The 26,534-nt window shown below is 43.2% G+C and overlaps 6 protein-coding genes across 6 annotated transcripts in view; 4 read left to right on the top strand and 2 right to left on the bottom strand.

Annotated features, from left to right (window-relative positions):
- Positions 1-7,320: 7,320 nt before the first annotated feature.
- LOC311173324 (uncharacterized protein C17orf100 homolog) lies at positions 7,321-7,698 on the bottom strand (the record flags this gene model as incomplete). Its single annotated transcript, XM_084237203.1, has 1 exon — positions 7,321-7,698. The coding sequence occupies one exon, from the start codon at positions 7,696-7,698 to the stop codon at positions 7,321-7,323; it is 378 nt and encodes a 125-aa protein (XP_084093329.1).
- Positions 7,699-8,223: 525 nt separating this feature from the next.
- On the top strand, positions 8,224-14,127 carry MED31 (mediator complex subunit 31; the record flags this gene model as incomplete). Its single annotated transcript, XM_084238204.1, has 4 exons — positions 8,224-8,251; positions 9,044-9,121; positions 9,394-9,490; positions 13,816-14,127. The coding sequence occupies 4 exons, from the start codon at positions 8,224-8,226 to the stop codon at positions 14,006-14,008; spliced, it is 396 nt and encodes a 131-aa protein (XP_084094330.1). The 3' UTR covers positions 14,009-14,127.
- A 1,266-nt stretch (positions 14,128-15,393) lies between these two features.
- On the bottom strand, positions 15,394-17,285 carry TXNDC17 (thioredoxin domain containing 17; the record flags this gene model as incomplete). Its single annotated transcript, XM_084238511.1, has 4 exons — positions 15,394-15,462; positions 16,033-16,108; positions 16,525-16,606; positions 17,141-17,285. The coding sequence occupies 4 exons, from the start codon at positions 17,283-17,285 to the stop codon at positions 15,394-15,396; spliced, it is 372 nt and encodes a 123-aa protein (XP_084094637.1).
- A 725-nt stretch (positions 17,286-18,010) lies between these two features.
- On the top strand, positions 18,011-18,816 carry LOC311173798 (uncharacterized protein; the record flags this gene model as incomplete). Its single annotated transcript, XM_084237895.1, has 2 exons — positions 18,011-18,679; positions 18,808-18,816. The coding sequence occupies 2 exons, from the start codon at positions 18,011-18,013 to the stop codon at positions 18,814-18,816; spliced, it is 678 nt and encodes a 225-aa protein (XP_084094021.1).
- Positions 18,817-19,168: 352 nt separating this feature from the next.
- LOC311173799 (uncharacterized protein) lies at positions 19,169-21,937 on the top strand (the record flags this gene model as incomplete). The annotated part of the gene is made up of 2 exons (XM_084237896.1): positions 19,169-20,231; positions 21,909-21,937. 2 exons carry the CDS (start codon positions 19,169-19,171, stop codon positions 21,935-21,937), a joined length of 1,092 nt encoding a protein of 363 aa, XP_084094022.1.
- Positions 21,938-23,096: 1,159 nt separating this feature from the next.
- Positions 23,097-26,534, top strand: part of KIAA0753 — a gene marked incomplete at both ends in the record, with an annotated part of 50,277 nt that continues 46,839 nt past the window's right edge. The window contains one exon of the mRNA XM_084236419.1: positions 23,097-23,189. Coding sequence (XP_084092545.1) covers positions 23,097-23,189 — 93 coding nt within the window. The remainder of the gene's footprint in view (positions 23,190-26,534) is intronic.

Raw genomic sequence — 26,534 nt, forward strand, 5'->3', positions numbered from 1 at the left:
GTGGGTGTGTGTGTGTCTTGGGGGGGGTAGGGAGGGTGTTCCAGCAGAGTCCTCCAGTCTTCCTAAGTTGAGAGGACAGCACTAGTGGTCTGGATAATTCAAGGCAGCCAGAATTTGCAGGGCAGCATAATGAAAATGAGGGCACTACAGAGAGAGAACAAGTAGCAGTTGGCCCTGAGCATTGAGCTGAGTGCTCATCACCACAAGCACGTGAAAGCAGTAAGAGATACCCCTGACAATAAAGGGAAAGTTCACGTAATGCTGAGAATCACACCTGTTCTTGTCAGCGACAGTGGAAAACCTCATAATCTGGGGGTTGGGAGTGGGGATATGAGACAGAGCAATCAGAAGTACTTTGCTCATTGATGGGAAAAAATTAGCTCTTGATTTAACACTGCTCTGACCCATTGAACAAAGTTTAAAAGCAAGACATAAAAAGGTTAAAACTGTTTCCAAGTAACTTTTAAAGGGGTTCGAGGACAAAGTTCAAGAAATTTGTAAGAAAACAAAGATATCCAACACTCAACAAAGTAAAATTCACAATGTCTGCAGTGCAAACAAAAATCATCAGGAAAGCAAAATCATAAGTAAGCACAACCCCTAATGAGAAAAAAACATCAATCAATGTAAGCCAGAAATGACACAGATGACATATCTAATAGGCAAAGACATTAAGATGGTTATTACAACCATGCCGATCTAAATTGAACAATTAGAGATGACTGAGGTTTAAAAAAAACAAACCACTGGATTATGACAGATAAAACATTATAGATAAAATAGTAGAGGACCTGAAGACATAGCAATAGAAACTACCCAGAGAAAAAAGATAAAGAAAAGTGAACATCAGTGTGTTGTGGGAAAACAAGAAGTAGCCTAATACACTTGTAATTGAGGGCCATGAGGATAGTGTGGCAGAAAAAATATTTGAAAGAATAAGAGACAAAAAATTTCCTAACTTGACAAAAACTATAAAACCAAAGATTCAAAAAATGCAATGAAGCCCAGGGACAAGAAACATGAAGAAAACTATAAAAGATAACAAAATCAAAAAACCAAAAACTACACAAAGGCACATTACAACTCAATTGCTTAGAACTAATGATAAAGAGGGCCTCCCTGGTGGTGCAGTGGTTGAGTGCTGGGCGCGAAGCTGCCTGCAGCTCTGCAGCGCCGGTTTGATCCCTGGCTGGCCAGCAAGGGTCCCACTTGGCGCGGAGACCTCTCCTGCCGCGCCCACTGTTCCCCTCAGCAATGTATTTCGTCAGTCCGCCTGTTCTGTTCCCTGCTATGGTGAATTCTCTCACCCTCCTGTGCTTCTGACTGTACCCAGTGCTTATATAAATAAATAAATCTTTAAAAAAATCTTAAAAAAAAAAAGAACTAATGATAGAGTGTAGGGTAAATGAAGATTGCTCGGGCTTTTATGCCACCGGCCTCTGCGGTTATCACCTGCGGCCTTGATTGTGCTAATATAGGAGGCACTTGGGACCATGGATGCTGGGCACACATGCCTGATTGAGGGTGGACACCTGGAGTATGGTGTGGGCATGCGTGAGTGGGCACACCTGAGCCTGGAGGCTGAGGCTATAAGGGTGGCATCACATAGGATGGGGAGACTGCTATGAGAGGAAGAGACCACCAGAGAATGCGGCAGAGAAAAAGACAAGATTCCCAGGGTGCTGGGGGCCCTTTCTGCCTGCCTGCCCTACACCTGAGTGCCACTACAAAGAGAACAAAAATGATAAAGATAATAAAGAAGTCTTAGAGAAGCCTTTATGCAGAGGAACAAAGATTAGGAGAGCGCAAATTTCCCGTTGGAAATAATGCTAGTCAGAAGGCAGTAAAAAAAAACACTTTTAAATACTTGGAAAGAAACTAAGAATTTTTTACCACTAAATAAAGATTTTAGTGGACATACAAAAAGTGACAGAATATATCACCAGCAAACCTACACTAGAAGGAATGATTAACCAAGTCCTCTCTAAGCAGAAGGAAATGCTCCCAGATGGGAATATGGATCTACACAAAGGAAAGACAAGCAACCAAATTGGCAGCCATGTGAGTGAATATAAAGAACTTTTAAACACTATTTAAGTTTGTTTAAAAGATAATCAGCTGCTTAAAACAAATATGCTAATAATGTACTCTAGAATTGATAACATGCATAATTAAAATGTATGGCCACAATAACAAAGAGGTGGGAAAATAAGGAAGTATTCTCTTGTAAGTTTCTCATACTGAATGTATAGAGTAGAATGTCATATGAAGGTAGAATAAGTTAAAAATATTTGCTATAAACCCTAGTGAAACTACTAAAATAAAAAAGAGCAATAAGCCAAGTAAGGAGGGAAAATGGAATAGTTAGAAATGATTAATCCAAAACAAAAGAGGGAGAAAATCAAACAAAGACCAGATGGAGCAAACAGAAACAAATAGCTACATGGCAGATTTAAATTCAGCCATATCAATAATTACAGAAAATATAAATTGACTAAACATATGTTTAAAAGGCAGGTTGGATTAAATACAAAACCCGATATAATACAAGGCACTTTATTTTATTTTGCCTTTTCGTGACTGGTTTATGTCTTTTAGCATAATATCCTCAAGACTCATGCATGTAGTAACAGACATCAGATTGTCCTTCCTTTTTCAAGGCTGAATAATACTTCTTTGTATGTAGAGATCACATTTTGTTTATCTTTTAATTCACTGATGGATTCTTGGGTTACTCCCACCTTTTAGCTACTGTGAATAATGCTGCTGTGAACAAGGGCATACTAATATCTAAGACTCTGCTGTCAACTCTTTTAGGTATGTACCCAGAAGTGGAATTATTGAAACAAACCCACTTTAAATATAAAGACATAAATGGTTGAAAGTAAAATGTAGATGAATGCACCACCTGGATAATAATCAAAGAAAGCTTGAGAAACTATACTACTGGGAAATAAAATAGATTTCAGAGCAAAGAAGATTGCCAGTGATAAATGATAAATGAGTCAATTCACCAAGAACATTTAACATGATGATGTAATGTTTATGTGTCTAATATCAGGGTTACAAAACAGTAATGAAATGTTCTTAGAACCTCAAAGGAATGAGCGTGCGATGCTATGTAGAATTCTACATAAATGTTACTTCTGTTTTCCTTCCTTAGTATTATTCACTATGCTCAATGTAAATTGAAATTAAGGACATTATACTTACCTTTATTTGACTATTTAATGAAACCATCCTGGAAGGCAGTGAATAGTGGTTGTAAGAATCTCTGCTTTTGGTAAGTTACTTTTGGCTTCTCTGGGCTTCAGTTTTTCCATTTGTACCATAAAAATCAACTGTTTTGGAAAAAAAAACACATATACCATATAATAGGTGGAACCTTGGAGAGGCTGGATCAAGTATCCTGGGCGTGGACACTTGCTCTAGCCACACTGGGATGGGAGCAACAGCAGGAATGAAGAAACAGGAGTCCTGGGAGATCTAGAGGCCAACTTGAGCCAAATATCTCACTGGCTGGGCTCTCAATTCTTCCCATAGCTTGTGTGATCTGGGAAAAGAGTACTTTCTCAATGACAATCTTTCATTTCAAATATCTTCAACACAACTTGATAGCAAATATATATGCCGAATTTTGTCAGCTGCCCTCAGCCTATATATACACAAGTGGATTAGGAGAAACATGGCTGGCACTGACTTCTTCCTCAGAATGATTTGCACTTATTTTTATCAAACTAGCCTGGTTAGCAATAACTGAAGGCAAGCCACAGCTATGCAGTAGCACAATACATCTAAAGGATTGGTGGACAGAGACACTACGGACTTTCTTTGCAGGGAATGGAGGGAAAGCACTGCTCTTGGCTCTTTATTATATACATACTGGGCTCAGCTTATATACCACATCACAGATATAACAGCACCACATCCAACCCCATCTCCTTCAGCACTTCCAATGAAGGACAATATAGGGTGGATGACACACACAGCAGTATAGGTAGCACACACTTCAAATATGCAGGAAGTACATTAAAAAATTGTGGTAGATATGTTTCTTTAACATACAGGATCATTTTAAAGCTGTGGAACCTCATATGTAAAATGGTACATATGGTATATACCTTATCATATTAATTTCCTTCTGGACTGTTGTCTTTTTTTGGGATACTAACATGCTCTGTGTATAACTTAGGATTTCAGTTTTGAAACGTGGATAAATGAGATTTGTCTTACCTAGGAATAAACCAGGTAAAACTCTTCTTAAAACAAGGGCAACAAAAAAGAAGATGCTACCAGGATCCTACATTCTTTCAAGAGAATCAGTCATCTAGAAGCCCAGTCTTTGGCTTTTTCACAGTGAGCTTCCGAACAGTCTTCCAGGTACTACTAAGAATGGGACAGAAGCAGTTAATGCAGCAAGGTTTGAAAGGATACACACAGGTGGCTGACATTGCTTCCAGAGGATGGAAATGGAAGATGACAAATAACTGCAGTTTTCTTTACACATTTTAAAGTTACTTCATTAGTTACATTAAGCACATATCACTTTGTAGTAAAAATGTTAAGGAACATTGTTAAAGAAAAGCAACCATCCATTCATTTTAAAAAGACAGATTAAGAGTGTCTGTATATAAAGCATACAGTCTGTTACATTTAAAAGAATTAGTAAGCTCACCAAAGACTAAAATTCTGAAGTCTAGTTATGAGTTTCTAGCTGAATTTTATGAGGCAGAAGCATGACAGCAGTCTTTGGGATTTTGTAATATTGGCTTGCCCTGAACTCGTCCCCTACTGGACAGTCCAGTACACACCCCTGCAATTCAATGTAGTGTGGGTGATGATTTAGAACTGCACATGGCAATAGCAAGTATCGACACCTCACAATGAAGTCCAACGGAATCAAGGTCATTCACATCCTGCTAGATTTTCTCCTGGGGTAAATATCACATAAATTATGGAAAGCAGAGATGTAAGATTCCCCCTCAAACAATTTATCCCTCTCCTCTGAGAGCTCCTGCCCTGAATTAGACAGAGGTGACAGCTCGAATCCTCTTCCATAAACAATCCTGCTATGAAGTGGGTGTTTCCTCCAAGACACCTCACTCTAGACTTTCAAGCTACTAGAATCTTCCAAGTTTTTCAACCTTGGCATTACTCACATTTTGGGCAGAGTGATCCTTTGTTATCAGAGTGGGTGGGGGAGGAGCTATGTATTAAGGTTGTTTAGCAGCAACCTTGGCCTCTGTCAGTTGCATCCAACACCCACAGTTGTGACACAAATATCTCATGGGGCAAAATTGCCCCCAGTGGAGAACCACTATAGAGATCAATTCAGTCGCTCTTCAGTCATCGAAAGAAAACCTGGGGCTAGGACTACACATTAATATAGATATAATGCTCCTCCCCCCCACCTCAAAAATAAAAAGGAAAAACTTGAACTTCTGAATCTCTGTTTTAAAACCTTCTTTCTAGGAGTAGTGTAAAAACCAAGTTTTTGGAAGCATTTTTCTTATATTTTAGTGCAAACCTTCACCCCTATTTGTGGCTGCTAAAGGACTATAGGCAAGGAAAAATTAGATAGGACAAACCAGGCCCTGAGGGCCAAAACTGAACTGATTTTCTCTTCTAAGCCTGATCTTCCCCTAGTATTTTTCATCTCAGAGAATGGTGCCTCCAAACCATACATTAAACCGCTCAAGTCAAAATTTAGAAATCATCCTGGAGTCTTCTATTCCTCTTTCCTTCACCTTCCATATTCACTAGCAAAATCAGCTCTGCCTCCAAAACATATTCCTAACCCGCCCTCTTTTCTCAAGCACCCCTGGACCGCAGCATCAGCTGCCTGACAGATATGCATTTCTTCTCTTGTCCCCTACATCAGCATTTCCCAACCTAAAACTGTTGACATTTTGGGCAAATCCTTTATTGGCGGGGGTAATGCAGTCTTGTTCATTGTAGGATGTTTAACAGCATCCCTCCCTGGTGTCCACTAGAGATGTCAGTAGCACTCTCTGATTGTGACAAACAAAAATATCTCTAGACAATGCCAATTTTGTCCCTGGGGGACAAAATCACCCCGGTGCAGAACCTACACCCTACACAGAGAAGACAGGTTGTTTTAAAGATGTAAATTGCATCATATCAGTCCCATGTTGAAAGCCCTCCAAAGTCTTCCCCTTGACTTTAGAGCAAAGCCCAAGCTCCTTCCTGTAAGATCTCTATGAAGTGGCTGCGGCATACTTCTCCAACACCCTCTCTTCCCTACTGTCCTCACCCTCCAGACACACTGATCTTACTGTTGCTTTTGCATGCTTGCTCCCATTGCCCTTTGCATCTATTTTCCCCTTTGCCTACAATGTTCTCCCCCAGATCTCTGCAAACCTCAGCTAAACTGCTGCATACTCAGCAAGGCCTTCCCTAACCATCCTATCTACTTCCCTAACCATCCTATCTACAAGGCCTTCCCTAACCATCCTATCTAACCCCCTTACTTTCATTCTCTTCCACATTCCCCACTATATCCTTCATAGTGCTAATCACAGTAGAAAATTGTCTTGCTTTGTCATTTGCTTCTTCACAGAATGCAAGCTCTTCTCTAGAGCTGGGATCGTGCCTGCCTTGTTTACTGCCTCTCAGCAAGTGCTAGAATAAAGCCTGGGCAGAGGAGGTAATCAAATATTCCTCCCCTCTAACCGCAGGTCAAGTTGGCAAGCCCTTCTCTCACTTTCTCTTCTAAGATTATTTCTGATTGTTGATGATGTTTGCCTTCACAGTTCATCTTTAACATTTGCTCTATGTTAAAAAGTGTATGGGTGGGGAGAAACCATGCACAAAGGTTCAGCATAAATAACTACTTTTCTGAAACATAAAAAAGTCAATTCACGAATGACTGCAAATCTGTTCCCCGCCCTCAGGTTTTCGGCAAGCATTGACAGTCCTTCCACTGGTCATGACCTCAGTTTCGCTCCTAATCCCTAAATTTGATGCACTGAAGGTCTTTCAGGTCTTTCCCAAACTCACCTGCTCAGAGCCTCTTTGTCAACCCAATTTATACAGTAGCATGGGCCTGAAAGCTTTTTGTGCTGGCTTCCAGCTAAAACTGTTCAGTGGGTCAAAGGCAAATGGTCCAGGGTGCAGCATGGTCAACAAATGTTGGCTGAGTCCCCAAAACACAGCTTGGTTATTTCTTATATTGATTTATGGGCTGTTTCCATGAAACCGGAGATGATTGGGCCACTGAGCTGCTGGCTGACGGCAAACTGGAGGCAATTCCATCCTGGCTGAGGGCCCGTGGCCCTTCTGTGGCCTTTGGGAAGCAATTCATCGGGTGGTTTTTACGTTCTGGCGGGCTGCCGGCTTGTCCCGCCGGGGCGGGCTCTCCACGCGGTGCACGCACGTCTCCACCCGCAGGGACGAGGCCTTGACGTGGCGGGAGGACGTTTCTGTGCGCTGCGAGGACGTTTCCACGTGCTGGGAAGACACCTCGAGGACCTGAGGGAGTCGTTTTCCAGACGGGGAGAACAAAGACCCCTCGCTGCGGCGCTGGGAAGTCTCCACTTGCCGGAAAGACGACTGCACCTGCCGCGAGGATGTCTCCACGCAGTGGGACGATGTCTCCACGCGAACCGTCGACGTCTCCTTGTAACGGATGGTGTCCACCCGGGGGGCAGAGGCCTTGCCCCGAAGAGGTGAGGCCATTCTGTGCAGAGGTGGGGCGTGTGAGGCCTGGCGGGGGGGGGGGGGGGGGGCGCCCCGCCCAGTCTCCGAAAAGTCTCACGTCTCTGGGTGACGTCACAAGATAAAGAATGACGTCAGAGCAACATGTTGCGTCACCGCAGGCACAAGGATGGACGAGTGCCACGGCGCGGTGACGCAGGGGTCCGGTGGGGGCTGCAACATCCCTTCCAATACTGGGCGCTGCCCCTCGCCGCTCCGCCCGCCCCCGCTCCTCTCCCTACCCTTTTGGGAGCATCCGAGGGCGGAGCCCGTGCGGGGCGGGGCTACGCCGTGCGGGGCGGGGCTACGCCGTGCGGGGCGGGGCTACGCCGTGCGGGGCGGGCCCTGGATGGGCGTGGCCACTCGCCTCCGCGCGCGCCTGGGCCCGACCCCGCTTCCCACTCTGCCCCGCGACAGGAAGAGGGAGCCGTGGCTTCCGGACCCGCCCCCGCTCCTCCGGGAGGCTCGTCTCTCCCGGCTGCCTGAGGCTCACGGTCTGTGCTTGTGATGGCCGCGGCTGTCGCTATGGAGACAGGTCAGTATCCCGGAGTCTTCACAAATAGAGGTGTCCTCGACCCAGACTCTTCCTCCTGCTTCTCCGGGGGCTCCTCCAGGCCTCAGGCCCGGCAGGGTTAGAACGCGGAGCTCCAGGGGCCAGGGCTCCTGTGGCGTCTGAAAGGCGAAGGTAGCCTGGCCTGCTCGCAGGTCCTTTCCCTCACTTTGTATTCAAATACCGACGCCTCCGCTTCCCAGCACGGGGGAGACTCTGAGCACTTGGACCTTAAACGGTCTCCTCGATCGGTTTTCTGCGTTTCCAATGAGCTTGAGTAAGTTTGAAATAACTGCGACAAACTTGTGTGTCTTTCTGTCACCGATGCTTCTCACGGTGGCACACTCCGTCCTGGACTCTCTCCGTTTGCATTCTGAATTTTTACTGAGTGTTTTATCATTCACTTAGCTTTTGCTTAGCTTATTCACGTAACAGTTGTTGCAATGAATGGTTACAGTAGAGGAAGACACAATTGTAACTGTTATAATCCCTACAGAGTGGCTCTCTGGTGGTATATATTCTGCCCCGTGTGTATTCCTGTTTTCTTTGATGACTTATCTCTAACTTTAGAGAAACTTCTAACTTACTCCTTTTAATCAGGGCTCTGCTTAGACTTTTTAGAAAGGCCTATCTCTGCTCACTCTCAATTTGGGAAAACCACTATGTACTTTTGTATGTGGAAATGTATCTCAGCATTAGGTTTCTTTACTTTTGGATTTTTTCTACAAATTATACAGTGACGTTTATTTTGGATGATTTTACTGTCTTCTCTTCTAGATGATGCTGGAAATCGACTTCGGTTTCAGCTGGAATTGGAATTTGTGCAGTGTTTAGCCAACCCAAATTACCTTAATTGTAAGTTGTTGAGCACCTCATTGAATTGAGTAATTACTTGATGACTTCTGATAGAACTTGCAATTCATAATAGTATCTGCTTTTATACATAGGCAATTGAATAGAATAACTGTCAATTTATCTATGATAATTGAGATTTGTGTTTTGAATTTAGTGTGTGTTGGTGGTGGGTATGTTATGTAAATAGATTTTCTATGTTAGGGGTTCACAAGTCAGTAGTCCAGGGATTGGTTTGCTCTACAGATGTATTTTTTTTTTTTTATGCCTTTCAGTTCTTGCCCAAAGAGGTTACTTCAAAGACAAAGCTTTTGTTAATTATCTTAAGTACTTGCTTTACTGGAAAGAACCAGAATATGCCAAGTATCTAAAGTAAGTTTAATTTTTATAGTCTTAAACTTGTGTAATACTTTATTATACTCTAACTTGATAGTTAACAGATTTTTTTCGTTTCACATTGGAAAAAAATTATTATGAATCTTCATTTTGTTTTAGTTGCCACCACTTAAATATAAGACATCCCCATCTCAATTCAGATTACTTGAGTAATTTACTCACTGGTTAGCTCACCTTCCACTCTTTCTTCTCTTTTGCCATCTTCCCACCCCAAAACAAACAAGATGAAACAGTTTTTTTACACAGACACCAACATGAGCTCTAAAAATGTAAACCACGTCATGCCATTTTCTCCCTTTGAACCTTTCAGTGGCTTTCCATTAACACTCAGAATAAAATTCATTCTTTTTTCTTGAGATAAAGCCCTGTATATTCTGGCTCTGTCTTGTCTGACCTTATCTTACACCACCACTCTATTTTACTGGGTTTCTGCCCTGGTGGAACCCACAATCTATAAATGCAACAACATAGCGTAGATGGAAAGTGAATGGGTAATTGTAAGTAAGGTTTTCTGGAGTAAGTAACCTTACTGGAGTCTTTAACAGTTGCTGTCTTTTTTTTTTTTTTTTTTTTTTAAATAGGGCCTCCTGTATGCTAAGCACTATGCCCAGTTTAAACACACACATGCACACACACAGAACAAATCCTTGAATAGCATTGTCATTTCATTATAAGGATTTTAAGAAAAAATAGTCCTCACTGATGAAGTGTTATTGAAGGGCCTGCTTTCTTATACATTGTTTCACATAGAGTAGCAGTTTCCAAGAATCTATCCACTGCATTCTTACTGTATCTTATTCAAGTTGTACAACAGATGCTTTAGTTTTTAAGGTTTACTAGGTTGCAAAAGGCATGTTACAATCACAAGATGATTCCCTTTTAATAGTAAAAAATAAGCTTTTAACTTATATTTTTGCTTTTTCTTAACTAGGTAGTCAAACAGCAATAGTGAAACTTTTTCATTTTTCCCCTGAACAAACACATTTGAGAGAAAAATGGTTGAAACTTGCACTTTACCCAAGTCACTTCAACTGAGTCATGAAGTCCACAACCTCCTGCTCCTTATAGGACCCTTTGCACCTTTACTGGCCCTTTATGAACAACCACTTATAATCCAGAGAAAGTATTTTATTTTTTATTAGATTGAAACACATATGTATATAGACTCTCAGTGTTGGGCACTAAACCTTAGGCACCATCAAGTTCAGTCTTATCTACAACGTTGCTAAGGTGGAGGACGTTTCTAGAGAGCACATACTGTTTTCTGTTCAGGGACAGCCAGTTCCATTGTTAGCTAGATGTAAAAAGTTTTTCCTTATATCATGATATATTTCCATGTCATATACCTCCACAAGTGGGTGGCTTTAACCTGAACTCCAGTTTTGCCCCAGAATTAATCCAGAAGCATGCCTCTTGAGGCAAGAACATTTGAAATATTTAATTTCAACAGAGGTTGTAAATTATAACCCGTGGGCATTTCATTCAATCTGCACAAGGTTTTCATTTTTTTTAATAGTTGCCAACATTTAATGATTGGAAAGTTTCACATAGTAATCCAGATTTCCAGCCGTATTTTAAAATCTGTACAGTCATTCCACGTAGGTTATTCTCCAAGTCAATGGCTGGGTAGAGCTGAGGAACAGCTGTCGCTTCTAGATACTGTATTCTAGATAGTAATAGCCAGTACTTGCAACTATAATGTCTCTTATATCTCTTTTTCTCAACTACATGTAGCCATGCCCTCTTTTGGATATTTTGCATTTGGGCCACATGCTATTCAACCAAGAACTAAATAGGCTTTCAGATGTGATTGGGGTATGGTGGACCAGACAACATTCCTTTCTTCACTATACACACTACAATTCTGTTAGTTCAACCTAAGTTTCCATGCATTACCTATTTTGGGGGGCTAGGATTCACATTGTTGACCTTCTGGGAGCTTTATGTCAACTAAAATACTTCAGTTATTTTTATCAGTGCTATTGAGTTCTTTATGTCTTGTTTACTGTTTAAAAATCTGAATGCAGACTTCCCTTTTGTACTTTATTTCCTCTTGTTTAATGCTATAATTGTAGCCCACTCAGAATATTTATAACTCCTTATTTTGTTATTTACTATTTTTGAGCATTGTCTTCTACAAGTTTGATAAATATCACTGTATGTCTAAATTCCAGTTGTTAACTAAATGCTACTTGAGATTATCCTCTTGGTTGTCACATTATTTTACAGATGAAAAAACTAAACCTTAGAGAGGTTAAGTACCTTGTTCAAGGCCACCCGGCTGGTGAATGACAGAGCTGGTATTCAAACTCAGATCTTAACTACCAATGCCTTTATGAAAAGCAAGGTCAGGGTAGATGTGAGTTAGTTAGGGTATCCCAGGCTTAGCTACCAACAACTATCAATATAAGCAACTGTGTCTTTGGAGTGTAGAAAGCAAATCTCTAATATCTTACTAGACACATTGATATCACTTGGAAGCTTGTTAGAAATACAGAGCTCAGGTCCCACCCTAGGTCTTCTAAACCAGAATCTGTATTTTAAGAGGTGATAATGTGCACATTAAAATTTGAGATTACCTATGTGTACTGTTCCCAAATTTAAGCCATCTGTACACCACTTATGCCATTTTGGCTCTGTGTACACCCTTTATGATCTCATGGTTTTCAATAGTCTCACTTAAGTTTTATGTTTTCTATTAGAAATAACTTTACTTACAAGATAGCTGGAAAAAATAAAGAAAATTCCTGTATATTATTCTCTAGATATTTTAAATGTTAACATCTTATATAACTACAGTATAATAAAAACCAGAACACTGATGCATTATTTAATCCTATTATCTAATCTACAGACCTCATTTTGCAGCTGTTGCTAGTGCCCTTACAGTGTCCAGTCTGGGTTCATGCTGCATTTTGTTGTCCTGTTTTCTTTAGTCTCCTTTAATCTTGAGTTCCTTGGTTTGTTTTTTTTTTTTTCCCCTCCATATCTTGACACAGAAGTGATGTCTCCTTGGTATCTCATAATAGGAGTCACAGGAAGTCAGTTTGTCCCAATGGTGATGATGTTTAGGTGTGGCTGCCAGGTTTCTTCACACTGGGTTACTTTTTTTTCCTTTTTTATTTAATGGGTATCTTACAAAGAAATACTTTGAGACTATATAATGTTTTGTTTCATGTCACAGTTTTACCCACTAATTTTAGCTTCTGTTGAAAATATTAGAAGTTCTTACTGTAATGAATCTTTTAATTCCATCATTCTTTCTATATTTATTGGAATTAAGTTGTAAGGATTTATTCGTGGAAAAAAATCACATCAGTATGGACTCATGGATTCTTATTTTAATCTTGTGGATTATAATTATGTATATTTTTGCTCTAATGATTCCATATTTGGTCATTGGGGGGGGTCTTCCAAATTAGTTCCTTGGGCACATTTGATATATCCTCATTTATTTGAGCACTTTTTTTTTCTGGCATTAGAGAAAAACTACTGTTCCAAGCTGATCTTGTACTTTCCCAGTCTTAGCCTTGGAATCAGGCAACCTGATTCCTTAGCCCAAGGAACCCTGGAAAATGCTATTTAAAATCCATGTTTAGGGCGCTGGTGTACTCCTTGGAACTAATGTTGCTTCCAGGCCCTTTCAGCACACACAGCTAGGAAGTGTGTGTGTGGATGTGTCTATGTCTATTTCTAAATCCTTGTTTATATATTAAAAACCATGAGTCCCTATAATGATGTTTTCCGATCCAGCTCAATAACACAGGGCTCACTAGCCTTCCCCTTTTCTTATCTATGACTCCTTTTCTGATAGCCAAAAATTTGGGTTCTTTATATTTATGTGCTAGCTCAATCTTAGGTTGCAGAATTGCTGTATATCTGGAAAACTAGTGTATACTATTTGTGCATATTTCTTCATTTTCAAATAAAGGTATTTTATCATACTGATAACCTACAGTTACCAATTAAGCACACAATTCTTAAAATAAAAAGTTTTTATATTCCTTATTTTGGAACTACTAGAATAGAGTACATGACTTGCCCCCAAACATTGAATCTGCTTACCAGTTACTGTGTGGTCTTGGGCAAGTTATTTGATCTTTCTGAACTTTCTTTTCTCATTTTTGAGAATTTTGCTTAATGGTGACTTTTTGGTAACTAGAGTCTTTGCATAAGTACTACTGAAGTGTACTAAATTATTGTGATAGAATTTGTAGGCCGCAAGATCATTTATACGTAACTGGATTAGAGCTTGACTTTTTATTGACTTAAATTATGTCAATCATTAAACTTAAACCCAGGTATCCTCAGTGTTTACACATGTTAGAACTGCTCCAATATGAACACTTCCGCAAGGAGCTGGTGAATGCTCAGTGTGCGAAATTTATTGATGAGCAGCAAATTCTGCACTGGCAGCACTATTCCCGGAAGCGGATGCGCCTTCAGCAAGCCCTGGCAGAGCAGCAACAGCAAAATAACACATCAGGAAAATGAAAAACTGGATCCAGACCAGGCTCTTAAGACATGTATATATTGCTTTTGTACAGTGAAGACAAAAAAAAAAAAAAAAGACTTCTACCTACTTTTATTGTGGTAGCTAGCACCTAGAACCTCTAGTGTGCTACTAATTCAATGGACCTTTATTGTTAATAGATTATTTCTGTTAAATTAGAATTGTTTTACTTTGATTTTCCTGTGGATTTGTTAACTTTCATTAGTATTTAACAATCAACTGGCTAAGAATAGCCAGGTGTTAGGTGCTTTAGACCAATTTAAGGTGGCATTGGGGCATGGGTAAGGGGAATTCCACTATATATCCCCAACTCTAAGCCTGGCTCTGTTCTTGATGTACCTTGGGCTTTAGCAGATCTTTCTCTTAGAACCTTAGTGGTCCTCAGATCAGCTGCCCCATCCCTCTTATCTATAGATTGAGAAGATGGAGTCACTGATCTCTTTAAATCAGAGAGCAGGCACTGCATAAAGGTTCTTAGATTCTGCAGGAGAGGAAGACATACCTATACTACTACTTGTTGGAAGAATCACTGATGTGTCAGTGACACATAAGTGTCACTGGTGATGGCAGGGATAAGATCACAGCTAGCTACTAATTGGACTCATGACATTAGGCTAGAACAAAGTTGAGGAATTTCAACTACATGTGCTCATTCAGGAAAGCTAATGTTTATTTACTTGACCAATTCCACGTTAAATGTATCATTGCACTTATGGTAACACTCCTGTTCATAGAGGAGGAAACTGAAGTTTGGACAGGTTAAGTATTAAGTAACTTGCTTATAGTTAACATGGCTATTAAGTGGTAATCAGTGTACTGACTCATGGATTGGCTTTTTTTCCACTGCTAGATTTATATAGCCTCTGACCTCTGCAACCCACCTCATTCCAGGTAGTCAGGCACATTCAGATATCTACAAAACAAAACTGCTTGCATCTGGGTTAGATTTGCTGTACTTTCCTCCAGTGGGCAGGTTAAGTTCTAAAGCCAAAGAAGGTGTTTGGGAAATATCAGTTCTTTGTAAATTCATGGAATTTAAGGTAAAATATCCTAACTACTTTTAGAGATTTAGAGCTGACTGTTGCACTAGGGACTTGCAGATATTTCTGTTACCACCAGTGGCACAATCCTTTGTGCCATTATTGCTGCTCCTGAAGAGTTATTGTATATGTAAAAGACACTCATGTTACAAGAAAAGTGAGGGTTCATGAGCATTTTAATAGCATACTATTGTTTAGCCATATGCCAGGGTTTTTTTTTTTTTTTTCCACACCATTATTTATTAACATGAATTCCAGTCATGTATGCAGTTTATTTTATTCTAGAGCAAATCAGGAGATCAAGACACAATTGCCATCACTAAATCTTAATCTTCAGAGAATAACATCTCCACGAGGTTGGCCTGAAGACACCCAGATTCTACCAGTTTTTGAGGCTGTAACAGAAAACAGTCAAATCTTAGCCCGTAACTACAAAAAATGTTACTAGGAGCCAAATGAATGACACAAATCTTGGAACAGAGAAATTATGCCTTTCAGATAGTGTTAACTAGTTGTAACAACTAGTCGTAACAAGTTTTATGAACAGTTAAATATCTGCCTTAAGAGGAATCATTGAAATACTTGGTTCGGTAGATTAAAACAGGAGACAGCAAGCCCAGCGCCATCCCCATAATTTTTTAATACAGAATTCCAGGCTCATGACTAGAGAAATGCCCTTTCTTTTCAGCCAGAATTAAGGATTAAATAGAGAATAACCATTGATGCCAGTCTTTCTGAGCAGTGCTTATAGAATTTAGTTTTAAAATATAAACAAAGTATTTTAAGTATTTACATAACTAATGGGTTATTGGGACTGACCATAGGGATGGATGTTTTTAATGCTTTCTGAATAGCAATGTTTGGGATGAAATCTCAAGAACTTCAAATTTTAATGAAGCAGAAATCAAAAAGAGCTTGACAGAGGGTGACTTGTAGCCCCAACAAAATGAAAGAATGATACTCACTGTTCCATATTTAAGTAGTGTAGGCACTGCAGTTATTTTCAGGTGTTTTCTGAAGTCATTATTTGGATCTTTCCAACTATTTTAAAAAGAAAAAGTGGCCATGAAAAACTTACTTGGTTTCTTGCAGTTTGCTTAATATTTGACATATTCCTGTATTTTGGCTTACTAATTGTTTTTGTTGTAAACATTTAAAAATCTTGAGGACTTTGACCTATCACCCTGTGCAAACTTTTCATTTAAAGTGACTAAAATACAAAATGTAAATGTAAAATGCAAAGACAGTTACGAACTAACACCAGACCAAATTCATTGAATTGCCGAACTTACATAATACAAGTGGTTGAACATTAGAATTTTATATTTAATAGCTTCTAATTGCTTGACTCAACCGACAGCACCTTAGAACGCATAAGTTGACTCCCCTAGACCTTTCTACCTAAGTCTGCGACAGTTCTAGTGCATAGTTGGGAAACCGTATACATTGCCACTTACTACGGTTTTTCTCCTACTTGGCAGTAGATGAACACACATCCTTCTCTAATGTGTTTCAGCCCCTCTCGTACCACCGGTTCAGCTAAAAAAAAAAAATTGATATAAAATGATTACATAGCAACTCTGCAAACATATCAACTATCAGATAGGCACTGATAAACAGCGTCCCTCTCCTCCTTCCCCTCCCCCACCACAGTCTTGGAAAGTACTCAAACTTTAACCTGCAGTTAACTGAGGAGGTTAATATAAGTCAGTGATTTGAGGGCACTTTAAGGGTGAGGATCAAGTCCGAGTCCTGATCTATCCCTATGCCAAACTGCCCAGAGAACTAAAAGCACACATATTTGCCTACTTAGGGGGAGCACAACTTTCGTCTGTAAGACGCTATTCATATGGGGAAGTGAAAAGTTTAAAAAGACTAGCTTAGCTTCCAAGATCAGGAGGAGAATGGTAGAAAGTGGAATGGCAGGGCAGGGCAAGACAAGAGAAGGAAAGGAGTAAGGGGCTCGGGCGAGAGGACAGAGAGCTCCGAGGGTCTCCTTTCCGAGCTCACTGGCCGTATCCTAGGCCTGTCTGCCATTTCCGCTGGGCCGCGGCTCCCGAATCCCGGCCTCACCCAGCGTGCAGTCGGGGCACCAGCTCTGTCCTTCGGCATCCTTAGACCCGGTGAAGTAGGCGAAAATGGTCTTGCCTTCGTGCTGCTTCACAGCCCCTTCGAACTCCTGGAAGCCGGACACGCGTATCTCCTCGTACGGTGCCATCGGGAGAAGGCGCGGCCGGGGGCGGGGGTGCGCTGGAGACCCGATTGCTGCGGGGCGGGGCGAGGCGGGTACCGGCTGGGCAGGGCGGGGCCTAAAAGGGCCGCCAAAGGCTCGGGCTGCTACGGAAGCCCCTGACGGACATAATTCTTTCGCGTCGTCCGTCTGCCTCGCTTCACAGCTCTTTCGATGCTGACGCCACTTCGAAACCTAGACTTCTGCCTTAGTGTAGTCCAGGCCCCGTGTTCAGGGGCTGCAAAACTCGCCGTGCGGGCCCTTAATTAAGTGGCTCCGGAGCCTTAACGACGCCCGAGCCGTTCTGCGCCTGTTGCTATGGCGACTGAGCTAGCGACCGGAAGCGAGGCCTAGTTTCCCCCTCCCCCCTTGCTCGCTTCCCGGTAGGCGCGCCTCGCCCGAGGCCAGGTGGGCTCGGGCCGGGGCTAGGGGGATTCTGGGAAGCTGCGTTAGGAGTCCTGGATCTCGGGAAGCGGAGACCTTGAGCCGGGGCACATCCTTTCGCTCCGTCGCCCATAATTATCTTTTCTCCAACCGAGGCTTTAAGGGCCCGGGACTGGGGCGGGGGGCGGGCTCCGGGACTGGGGGAAGCGAGGGCGAGGTGGGGGCTGGAGTCCAGAGTGTGAGTTTGTGTGGAGCCGCCTTGGGAGCCAAGTGCTGAGAAAGACAGGTCCCGGGGCTGCGTTAGGGAAGCCGGGAATTGTCCTCGAGCTATGAGCAGGGCAACTGGCCGTGAGTCCTGGCGGCGTGGGGGCGAGCCAGCGGCAGAGATGCCCGGCCGCTGTGTGGGACCCAGCAGGTCAGGGCGGGGAGTTCGGCGGCCATGGGGGAAGAGATGGGATATAGGGGCATCCCCAGGCCGTGGAACTAGGCGCCGGGCTAAGTCTTCAGTTTGCGGGACGCGCTGTGTGCGTGCAGAAAGGCTGCAGGACTGTCGGCGGCCATGGGGGAGAAGACTAGCGGCACAGATAGGCGAGGACGCTGGGGTGAACGAGGTTTTGGGGGTACTTGGCACTGAAGGCTCCATCGAGGTTGCAAGGGACCCTGGGACTGTGCGGGTAAATGGGACTGTGGGGGAACCCCAGGTGGTGGGGCCTGCTGGGTCCGTGTGGGTGACAGGTACTGGGAAGGAGGAGGAGGAGGAGATAGTTTACAGGAGTCCCCGGAGCTGTGACAAAAAAGGTCGTCCGGGATCTATGGGGCATGAGAGCATTCTGGAACTGTGGTTGAAGGTGCAGGCTATGAGGGCAGCTTCAGGATGTGAGGAAGGAAGCAGAGTGGAGCTCCATCCTCTGCCTGCGGGAGATTGGCCAGTTGAAAGGGGTATCCCTGGACGGGCATCATGGATAGAGACTACTCACGGGGGAGTCACAGGACCATGGGTGAAAAGCCAGACAATGGCAGTTCCCCAAGCCACAGGAGTGACTACAGCTATGAGGCTCAGGGCGGTTTGTGAGAGGGTCTCTGCCTTGTGTGGGCAGAGACCTGCTGTGAGGGTATCTCCTTCCAGTGTGCCTGAGACTGTGGAGATAAGTGCTGATATTATCCCACACCAGCTGGGTAGAGTACAGGCCTCAAGGATGCCTGGGACAGTGGAGGAACTAGGCTATGGGGTTGCCTCAGGTCCTTGGGGAAAAGGACCAACTCTGAGGGTACCTGGGACTGTGGGGTGCCCTGAGGCTGCAGAGGTACCTAGAGCTGTGGAGGGAGTTATAGGCTATGGGGGTGCTCTAGGTCTGAGAGAGAGGGGACAGTCTGTGCAGGTGCCAGGGACTCTGGCATATGGAGCAGCCTGTTCTGGGGATATCCCCAGCTTTTGGGGCAGTGGACAGGCTGTGGAGTTGCCTGATACTGCAGGGATGCCCAGAGCTATGGAGGAGGAAACTACCTCTGTGGGAGTCCCAGGCGTGTGGCAGAGACAGGTTGTGGAGGAGACAGGCTCTGGAGGTGTCCCTGGTCTGTGGGCCACAAGACAGCCTGTAGAGGTACCTTGTGCAACTGAGGAATTGAGATATGGAGGGGACCCAGGATTCAGGGAGCGGGGACAGGCTGTGTGGGGAGAGACAGGTTCTGGAGATGAACTGGCATCATGGGAGGAAACTGCACAAACTGCAGAGGTGTCTGGTCCTGAGGAGCAGGAGGCAGGTCCCGGGGATGCCCCAGGCCTGTGGGCTATAGAACAGGCTGTGGAAGTACCTCAGGCTTTGGGGAAGGAAGCAGGCTGTGTAGGTGTCCCCAGTCTGTGGGGAATAGAACAGCCTGTGGGTGTGTCTCAGGCTGTGGCAGAACCTGGAGCCCTGGGAGAACAGACAAAGTGTGGTGGTGTCCTCGGCCTATGGGAAAGGCAGCAGGCTTCAGGGGTGCCTCTGGCTGAGGCAGTGCCAGAGGTTGTTGGAGATGAGATATGCGGTGGGAATGACCTGAGCCTATGGGAGAGGAGACAGGCTGTAGCAGAACAGATGGCTCTGGTGCCTCCAGCTTTAGGGATATCTGGACCTGTGGACCCAGAGACTGGCTGTGGGGATGCTTCATGTCTGTGCGGCAGGAAACAGGCGGTGGGGCTGTCTGAGACAGTGGCGAGACCTGGGGTGGCAGATGTGCCCAAGCACAGGTGTGCCCCAGCAGGGGCGCCTGCCGCTGTGGGTGTGCCCAGGTCTGGAAGCGTACCTACCAGGGTACCTGCCGCTGTGTGGGTGTCTGGCCCTGTGGATCAGGAAAGCCCCTCGAGAGATGTCTTGAACCTGTGGGAAAGGGCTGATTCTGTCAGAATAGCCTCAGCCCCTGAGGAGCTATGGTCTGTGGGAGAGGAGGATGGCTCTACAGCTTTCCCAGGAGCGTGGGGAAGGAGCCAGGCTATCGGGGTTCCGATGACCACCAGAATTTCCATGGCTTCTGAGGTGCCTGGACTTGTGGGGGCGGATGCTGACTTTGGGGGTTTGCCAAGATCTTCAGGAAGGAGACAGAGTGACTGGGTTCCTGTGGCTGCTGAAATACCTGAGGCTCCTAGAGTGTCTGGTTCTCGGGAGGTAGATAATGCCTCTGGGGGTTTCTCAGGCTTGCCAGGAAGGAGACAGAATGTAGGAGTACCTGTGACTACAGGAGTGTCCACCAGTGGTGGGGTGCCCGTGGTTCCCAGGGCACCTAGGCTTGTACAGGAGGAGACTGACTCTGGAGGTATCTCAGGCTTGTGTGGAGCAAGAGAAACAGTGAGACGTCCTGCTGATGGCATAGGTCACACAAGGATGGGGGTGCTCATAGCTGCCAGGATGCCTGGGCCCCTGAGGGAAAGAGCAGGCCCTAGGGGCATCTCAGACTTGTCCGAAAGGAGACAGACTGCAGGATTATCCATGGCTGGGGAAGTGTGCACAGCCACCGGGGTGCCTGGGCCTGTGGGAGAGGAGGCACTCTCTGGGGGTCTCTTGGGCTTCCCAGGCAGAAGACAGACTGCTGAGATGGCTGAGGCCTCTGGAGTTTCCATGACGGTGGGAGTGCCGGCAGCCCAGGCCCCTGGGCTGATGGTGGTGCATACTAGCTCTGGGGATATCCCAGGTGTCTGGGGAAGGAGACGAGTCACTGAGGTGCCTGCTGTTGCCAGGGCTTCTGGATCTGTGGACGGGGAGAGTGGCTCTGAGACAGGGCCATGGAGAAGGAGACCTAATGGACCAGTCCCTGAGGCTCCGAGGATACCACTGTCTTTGGGAGTGCTCCCAGCGGTAGGAGTTCCTGCAGCCGGCCGTGCGCCTGCTGCAGTGTGGGTAACTGGGTCTGCAGGAAAAGACACAAGAGCATCTGTGTCAGGCCTCACTGCGGTGAGGAGACAATCCACAGAGGGACCTGGGGCTTCAGGGGAGATGGGAGGTAGAAGTGTCCTGGGCCTGGACAGGAGGAGCCAGGCACCAGGGGTGTCTTATACCTGTGGGCGAGGGACCAGGTTATGGAGCTCCCCAAGGTCTGTGAGGGAAGAAATAGACTCTGAGAATGTGCCAGGAGTGTCAGGGACCAGAACAACACAAGGGATGCCAGAAGTTGTGGAAGTACTGCCCGTTGTCAGGGAGGATGCAGGTTTTGGTCGTTTCAGAGCTCACTCACAGCAGAATGGGAGAAGACCGATTAGAGGAGTGTGTGGAATGCGAGTGGGGGAAAACAACTTGAGAGATAATTATATGGAGGAGGACAGGTTTAGGGGGTCATTCCAGTAGTAGGTATCGGGAACAAGTTGGGGGAAATTCTGGGGCACTTTGGGAGGGAACAGGTTTGGGGGGATGGTTTGTCCTGGGTTGTGGATAAAAGCATAGAGGATAAGGGTTGCCTCTCTGGATGGGGGAGAGATGTTCCAGGCTATATAGGGTAACAAATTGGGAGGTTTCCTGGAGCAATGGGGAAGGACAAGTGGCAAAGAGAGTGGTGCCTCAGGGTTGTGTACAGGGGGACAGTTTGGGGGTGAACTTTGTGTGTGTGTGTGTGTGTGTGTGTGTGTGCAGCATCACTTGAGAAATCCTGGAACTGTGGGGATCATCAGTGTTTTTTCCCAGTGGAGAATGGATTATTAGCATCCAGCAGGAAAGTGCTGACCACATAACAGTTGCAGACGCCCTCGCCCCAATTCTGCAGGCTTCTTCATTCTGGGCTCTGGTCCCTAAACAGTCGGGTGTCAAGCCAATTGGGATTTGCTTCGCTCATGAGCCTCCTCCCATCTTCATTTCTGATCATGTTTCTGCAGCCTTAGAAATGAGGCGTCTTGGACAATTGCCTTTATGTTCCTGCAGTTGTTTCTGTCATAAATCCAGTATACAAACCTTGGGTTTATTCTAAAATTTAGAGTTTTTTAAAATCTACATTTCCCAATTGATTTACTATAGGATTCTGAGAGAACAAATTCCCCAGTACATTTAAAAGCCAGTTTTATGGAAAATCAGCTTAATTCAACAAATGTTGAGTTAAATTGTCTGCTATGCTCAAAGCACTGTATTATGGGAAATACCAGAGAAGAGCAAGACAAGGCCCTCTCCTCAAGGAACCTTGAGGGGAAGATGAGACATATACCTGGGAAATAGGTAAATAACATGAGACAAGTGTGTGGTAAACACATTCTTTGCAGAGGGCAGGGCTAATAAAGTACTTATAAAGAGGCAGTCAGAAACGGGTGATGCAATGATACAAGTAGCCCATAACAGCTTGCAAAACGTTTTCATGTGTTTTATTTCACTGTGAGAATGAAGGGGGGGCTGGAAAGAGAGAGGGAAATTGAAGATTAGACAGGACTAGGTAGTGGCAGGTCCTGATAAATCTAGGTATTCTGACCCTGCAGTTTTACTTTGAGTCATTCAGAGTTGTAGCCTTTTAAGCTACCCAGAAGAGTGAAGCATACTGTGTTCTGACTAGTGGTGAGGATTTATTCTAACTGCCCTCCTGGGAAGTGTTTGTTTGCCATAGCAGAGCTCTGTTTTTTGAATCATGTCTTAACTGGAGACCCTTGAGATTAGAAATTTGGTAAAGGGTTCAAGAGATTGTCATTAAAATAGTGTGGTTGCCTATTCTCCTGGAAAGTCAAATTTCAAAACTTTTTTTTTTTTTGGTAAGTGGAGAACACTATCATATCTGCCCCCTTCAGCATTTGTTCTTCAGTATGATGTTGCTGTAGTGTAGACAACCTGTAGAATATTGTTGCACCGGCATGACATTTTCTTTGGTTTGATGACTGTGGAATCTCAAAGTAGCTTTCTTTGATTTTAGGCAATAGTTCTAGGAACTGTTGGCCGATGACCAGGCTTGCACAGTTATTCTACACTGTCTGATACGATGGGACCCGGCTGGCCAGCTTCAACCTGTGTTCATCTAGCATCTAGTGACCAACCAGGTGGGATGAGTGACCTCAGGAGACTTCAGACTCAGGTAGTTTTGTTTTCTTTTTGATTCAGGTTTTGTTATGGAGCAATTTTTTTTGGGGGGAGGGGAAAGCAACACCTTTTAAATGACTTTCCATATTTCAACAACTATGAGCCATTTGTTCCATTTTTCTGTCTACCCATCTCTAAAAATTTAGCAGAACCATTTTAAAGTAAGTTATAAGCATCATGACACTTCTAAATATTTTAGATTACTGCTCCTAAAAATGAACTCCTATTTAACCATATTACTGTTATCACACTTAAGAAAATGGACAAAACATTTCCTAATATTATCCAGTAACCATTATATTCAGCTTCACCCAGTTGTCCCAAAATATCTTCTCCCCCAACATTGTATTATGAAAATATTTAGCAAACATACAGCAAAATCATTTTTACAGTGAACACCCAGATCCCATTTTTATTTCACTGTATTTCTTTCTTTGCACATCTGTCCTTTAGTTCATCCCTCTAGTATTCATTCATCAACCCATCTTATTTTTTGACTCATATCAAAGTAAATTGCAGACATGAATACTGTAACTACTTTAGAACAGGTACCGCACACAGGAATTCATTGTTTACCATTATTTTTTTTGATAAAAATTTTACATCTGAAATGAACACAGTAAATGGTATATGCTTATAACATTGACTGAGTTTTGACAAATGTGTACACCTGTGTAACCTGTACACTCAGATCATGTCTGTTAACCAGAAAGTTCTCATGTCCCTTCCTAGTCTGACCCCACTCCTACTCTTCAGAAGCAGCCACTGTTCTTACTTTTTTCCTAATCAGATTGGTTTTGCATGTTCTTGAACTTTGTGTAAATGGAATATACTGTGCATGTATAACTCTTCTGTGACCTGACATCATGTTTTTGAGGTTCATCCATATTGTTGCGTATATCAATAGCTTGCTACTTTTTAATACGGTGAGTCTTCCATAGGGGAGTGTACTACAGCTTATCCATTCTCCAGTTTTCTAGTTTGAATTATTTAAATGCAGCTGCTATAAATATTCTTATACAAATTTTTTTTTTGTATATTTTCTTGGATAATAAAATACCTGGAATTGAAATCACTGGGTCACTAAGTAAGTGTATGTTTAGTTTTTTAAACTTTTCCCAAAGTGGTTGTACCATTTTACATTCCTACCAGTCAGGTATGAGAGTTCCTATGCTCTACATTTTTGCCAAGATTTTGCATATTTTAAAAATTATAACCATTCTGGTGTATGTGTAGTGTGGTTTATGAAGAATTTTGAAAAATTTTGACATAATTTCAGACAATTCAAAAGAATTTTGACATAATTGCAGGCTGATAGGTCACAAGAATAGTACACAGAAGTACATACTGTTCTCCTAGATTTCCTAAATGTTGACATTTCTCTCCCTTTTCTCTCTTCCCATGCACCACCCATTATTTGCCATACAGTTTAAGGTTAAGTTGCAGACATAATGCCTTTTATTCTAAGAACTTGTATGTATGTTTCCTAAAAACTGCGACTTCTCTTATATAATCATAGTATAGTGATCAAATCAGGAAATTAACATTAATAAAATGCCATCATATAATTTGTAGACCTTGCTGAGGTTTTGTTAGTTGTACCTATAATGTCCTTTTAGCAAAAGAAAATCCAAGATCATACTCTGCATTATCTGTCATGTATCTTTAGTTCCCTTTAATCTGAACCATTTCCGAGTCTATGTTTTGTGACATTGGCATTTGCGGAAAAGACAGACCAGTTGCTTGAAGATTTTCTCAGTTTGGGTACATCTGAATTTTTCTTATAATTACATTCATGTTATGCAAGTGTGGTGGGAAAACTGCTGAAGCAACACTGAGTTCTCAAGGCACCTCTATCAGGAGGTACGTATTGTCTCTTAGTCCTATTACAGGCACTGGTTACTTCAGTCATTGAAGGTGGTACTGCCAGGTTTTCTATTGTAAAGTCATTCTTTTACCTTTTGTAATTGAAAGTATCTGTTGTCTTTGGGACTATATTGATATCCCCAAACTTTCAATGACTAGTTTTAGCATACATTGTTGAATTTTGCCTGAATCAAAAGTTTTTTATTATGATGGTTGGCAAATGAGGACTTACTTATATCGGTGAAGGCTCAGAATCTTCAGTTACTCAGTAGGCTATAATCTCTTACCTTTTATTTCAATATCCAGATACTTATTTCAGTGTTCAAATGGTCTCTGATGTGGCCAGTAAAAGCCACTTCAAGCTAGCTGTCTTTTGTCCCTTTTTTGTGTTTCCATCAAAGTTACTGCATTTTTGGTATAAAAATATATTCCAGGCACTAACCATGGAAGCAGTCATTTATTCAAGGAGCGTTCATTCCTTTAGTGCAGAATGGAATTTAGAAATCAGTATCTGGGACTCAGTGCTCATTGGTCCTCAGGTTTCAGTGTGTCAAGGCCCTCTCAGAGCCTGGAGCTGGAAGCAGCTGCAGGTGCCCGTGTGCCCATAGCCACATCCACCTGCGGATCTACACTCAGGTCTCTCCTGCCCCCTCCTCTTTCTCCATTCTTCCCACCCTTCCGTGTACCTGCCTGTCTCTGTGATAACCTATGAGTTCACTCAGATCTCCACAATTCTAATTTGACCTTTCCATATTTTTAATTCTCTTATTCAGCAGTGAGAAACCTGGCTCCAACTATTCAAATTATTTGCTCAATCCGAGAGTGTACAAACTTGCAGAATTGCGACTCATGTCTCTGCCAAAACTGGACCCTACAAATTAGAGTTCATATTTGTTTAGAATACTTTTTGTCTTTAGCCTGAGATCATAAAATCGAGATGCTGTGTTCAAAAGATAGATTGTTTTTCTTAATTCACTTTTTAGCGTGGTTATGTTATTTGAAATTCAGTTTGGTTTGTTGGTTTCTGTTAGTGTTAATTTTTAGGGTTTCTCTCCATCCTTAAGGATTTTACTCCCTTTCTCCCTCTTTTCTTCTCTCCCTTTCTCTCTTTCTAGTATATGTGCAACATTAACGTTGTTCCAAATACACCTGTACAGAAAAAGTTTTATCCTCACTCCCATTCCCTCTTTCATTTATACCCAATTCCTACCCATACCCTGTAGATTTAATCTCTGGTTTTTCTTTCTTGTATACTACTTTTGTCCAGATGATCAGATACATGCATATTTTCTCATGTTTCCTTTTTTCTTATAGGACGCATGTAATATGTTGTAGGTACTCTTTCTGTACTCTGCCTTTTTCACCGAACAGAGTGTCTGAGAAATCCCTCCAAGTCAGTTTGTAGAGATTCTTTTGTATATCTATCAAAATCTTACTCCTTTGTGTGGAAATGGCAGAGTTTATTCAGTCACTC

The sequence above is a fragment of the Talpa europaea genome, assembly GCF_964194135.1.
Source record: "Talpa europaea genome assembly, chromosome: 7".
Classification (NCBI taxonomy): domain Eukaryota; kingdom Metazoa; phylum Chordata; class Mammalia; order Eulipotyphla; family Talpidae; genus Talpa; species Talpa europaea.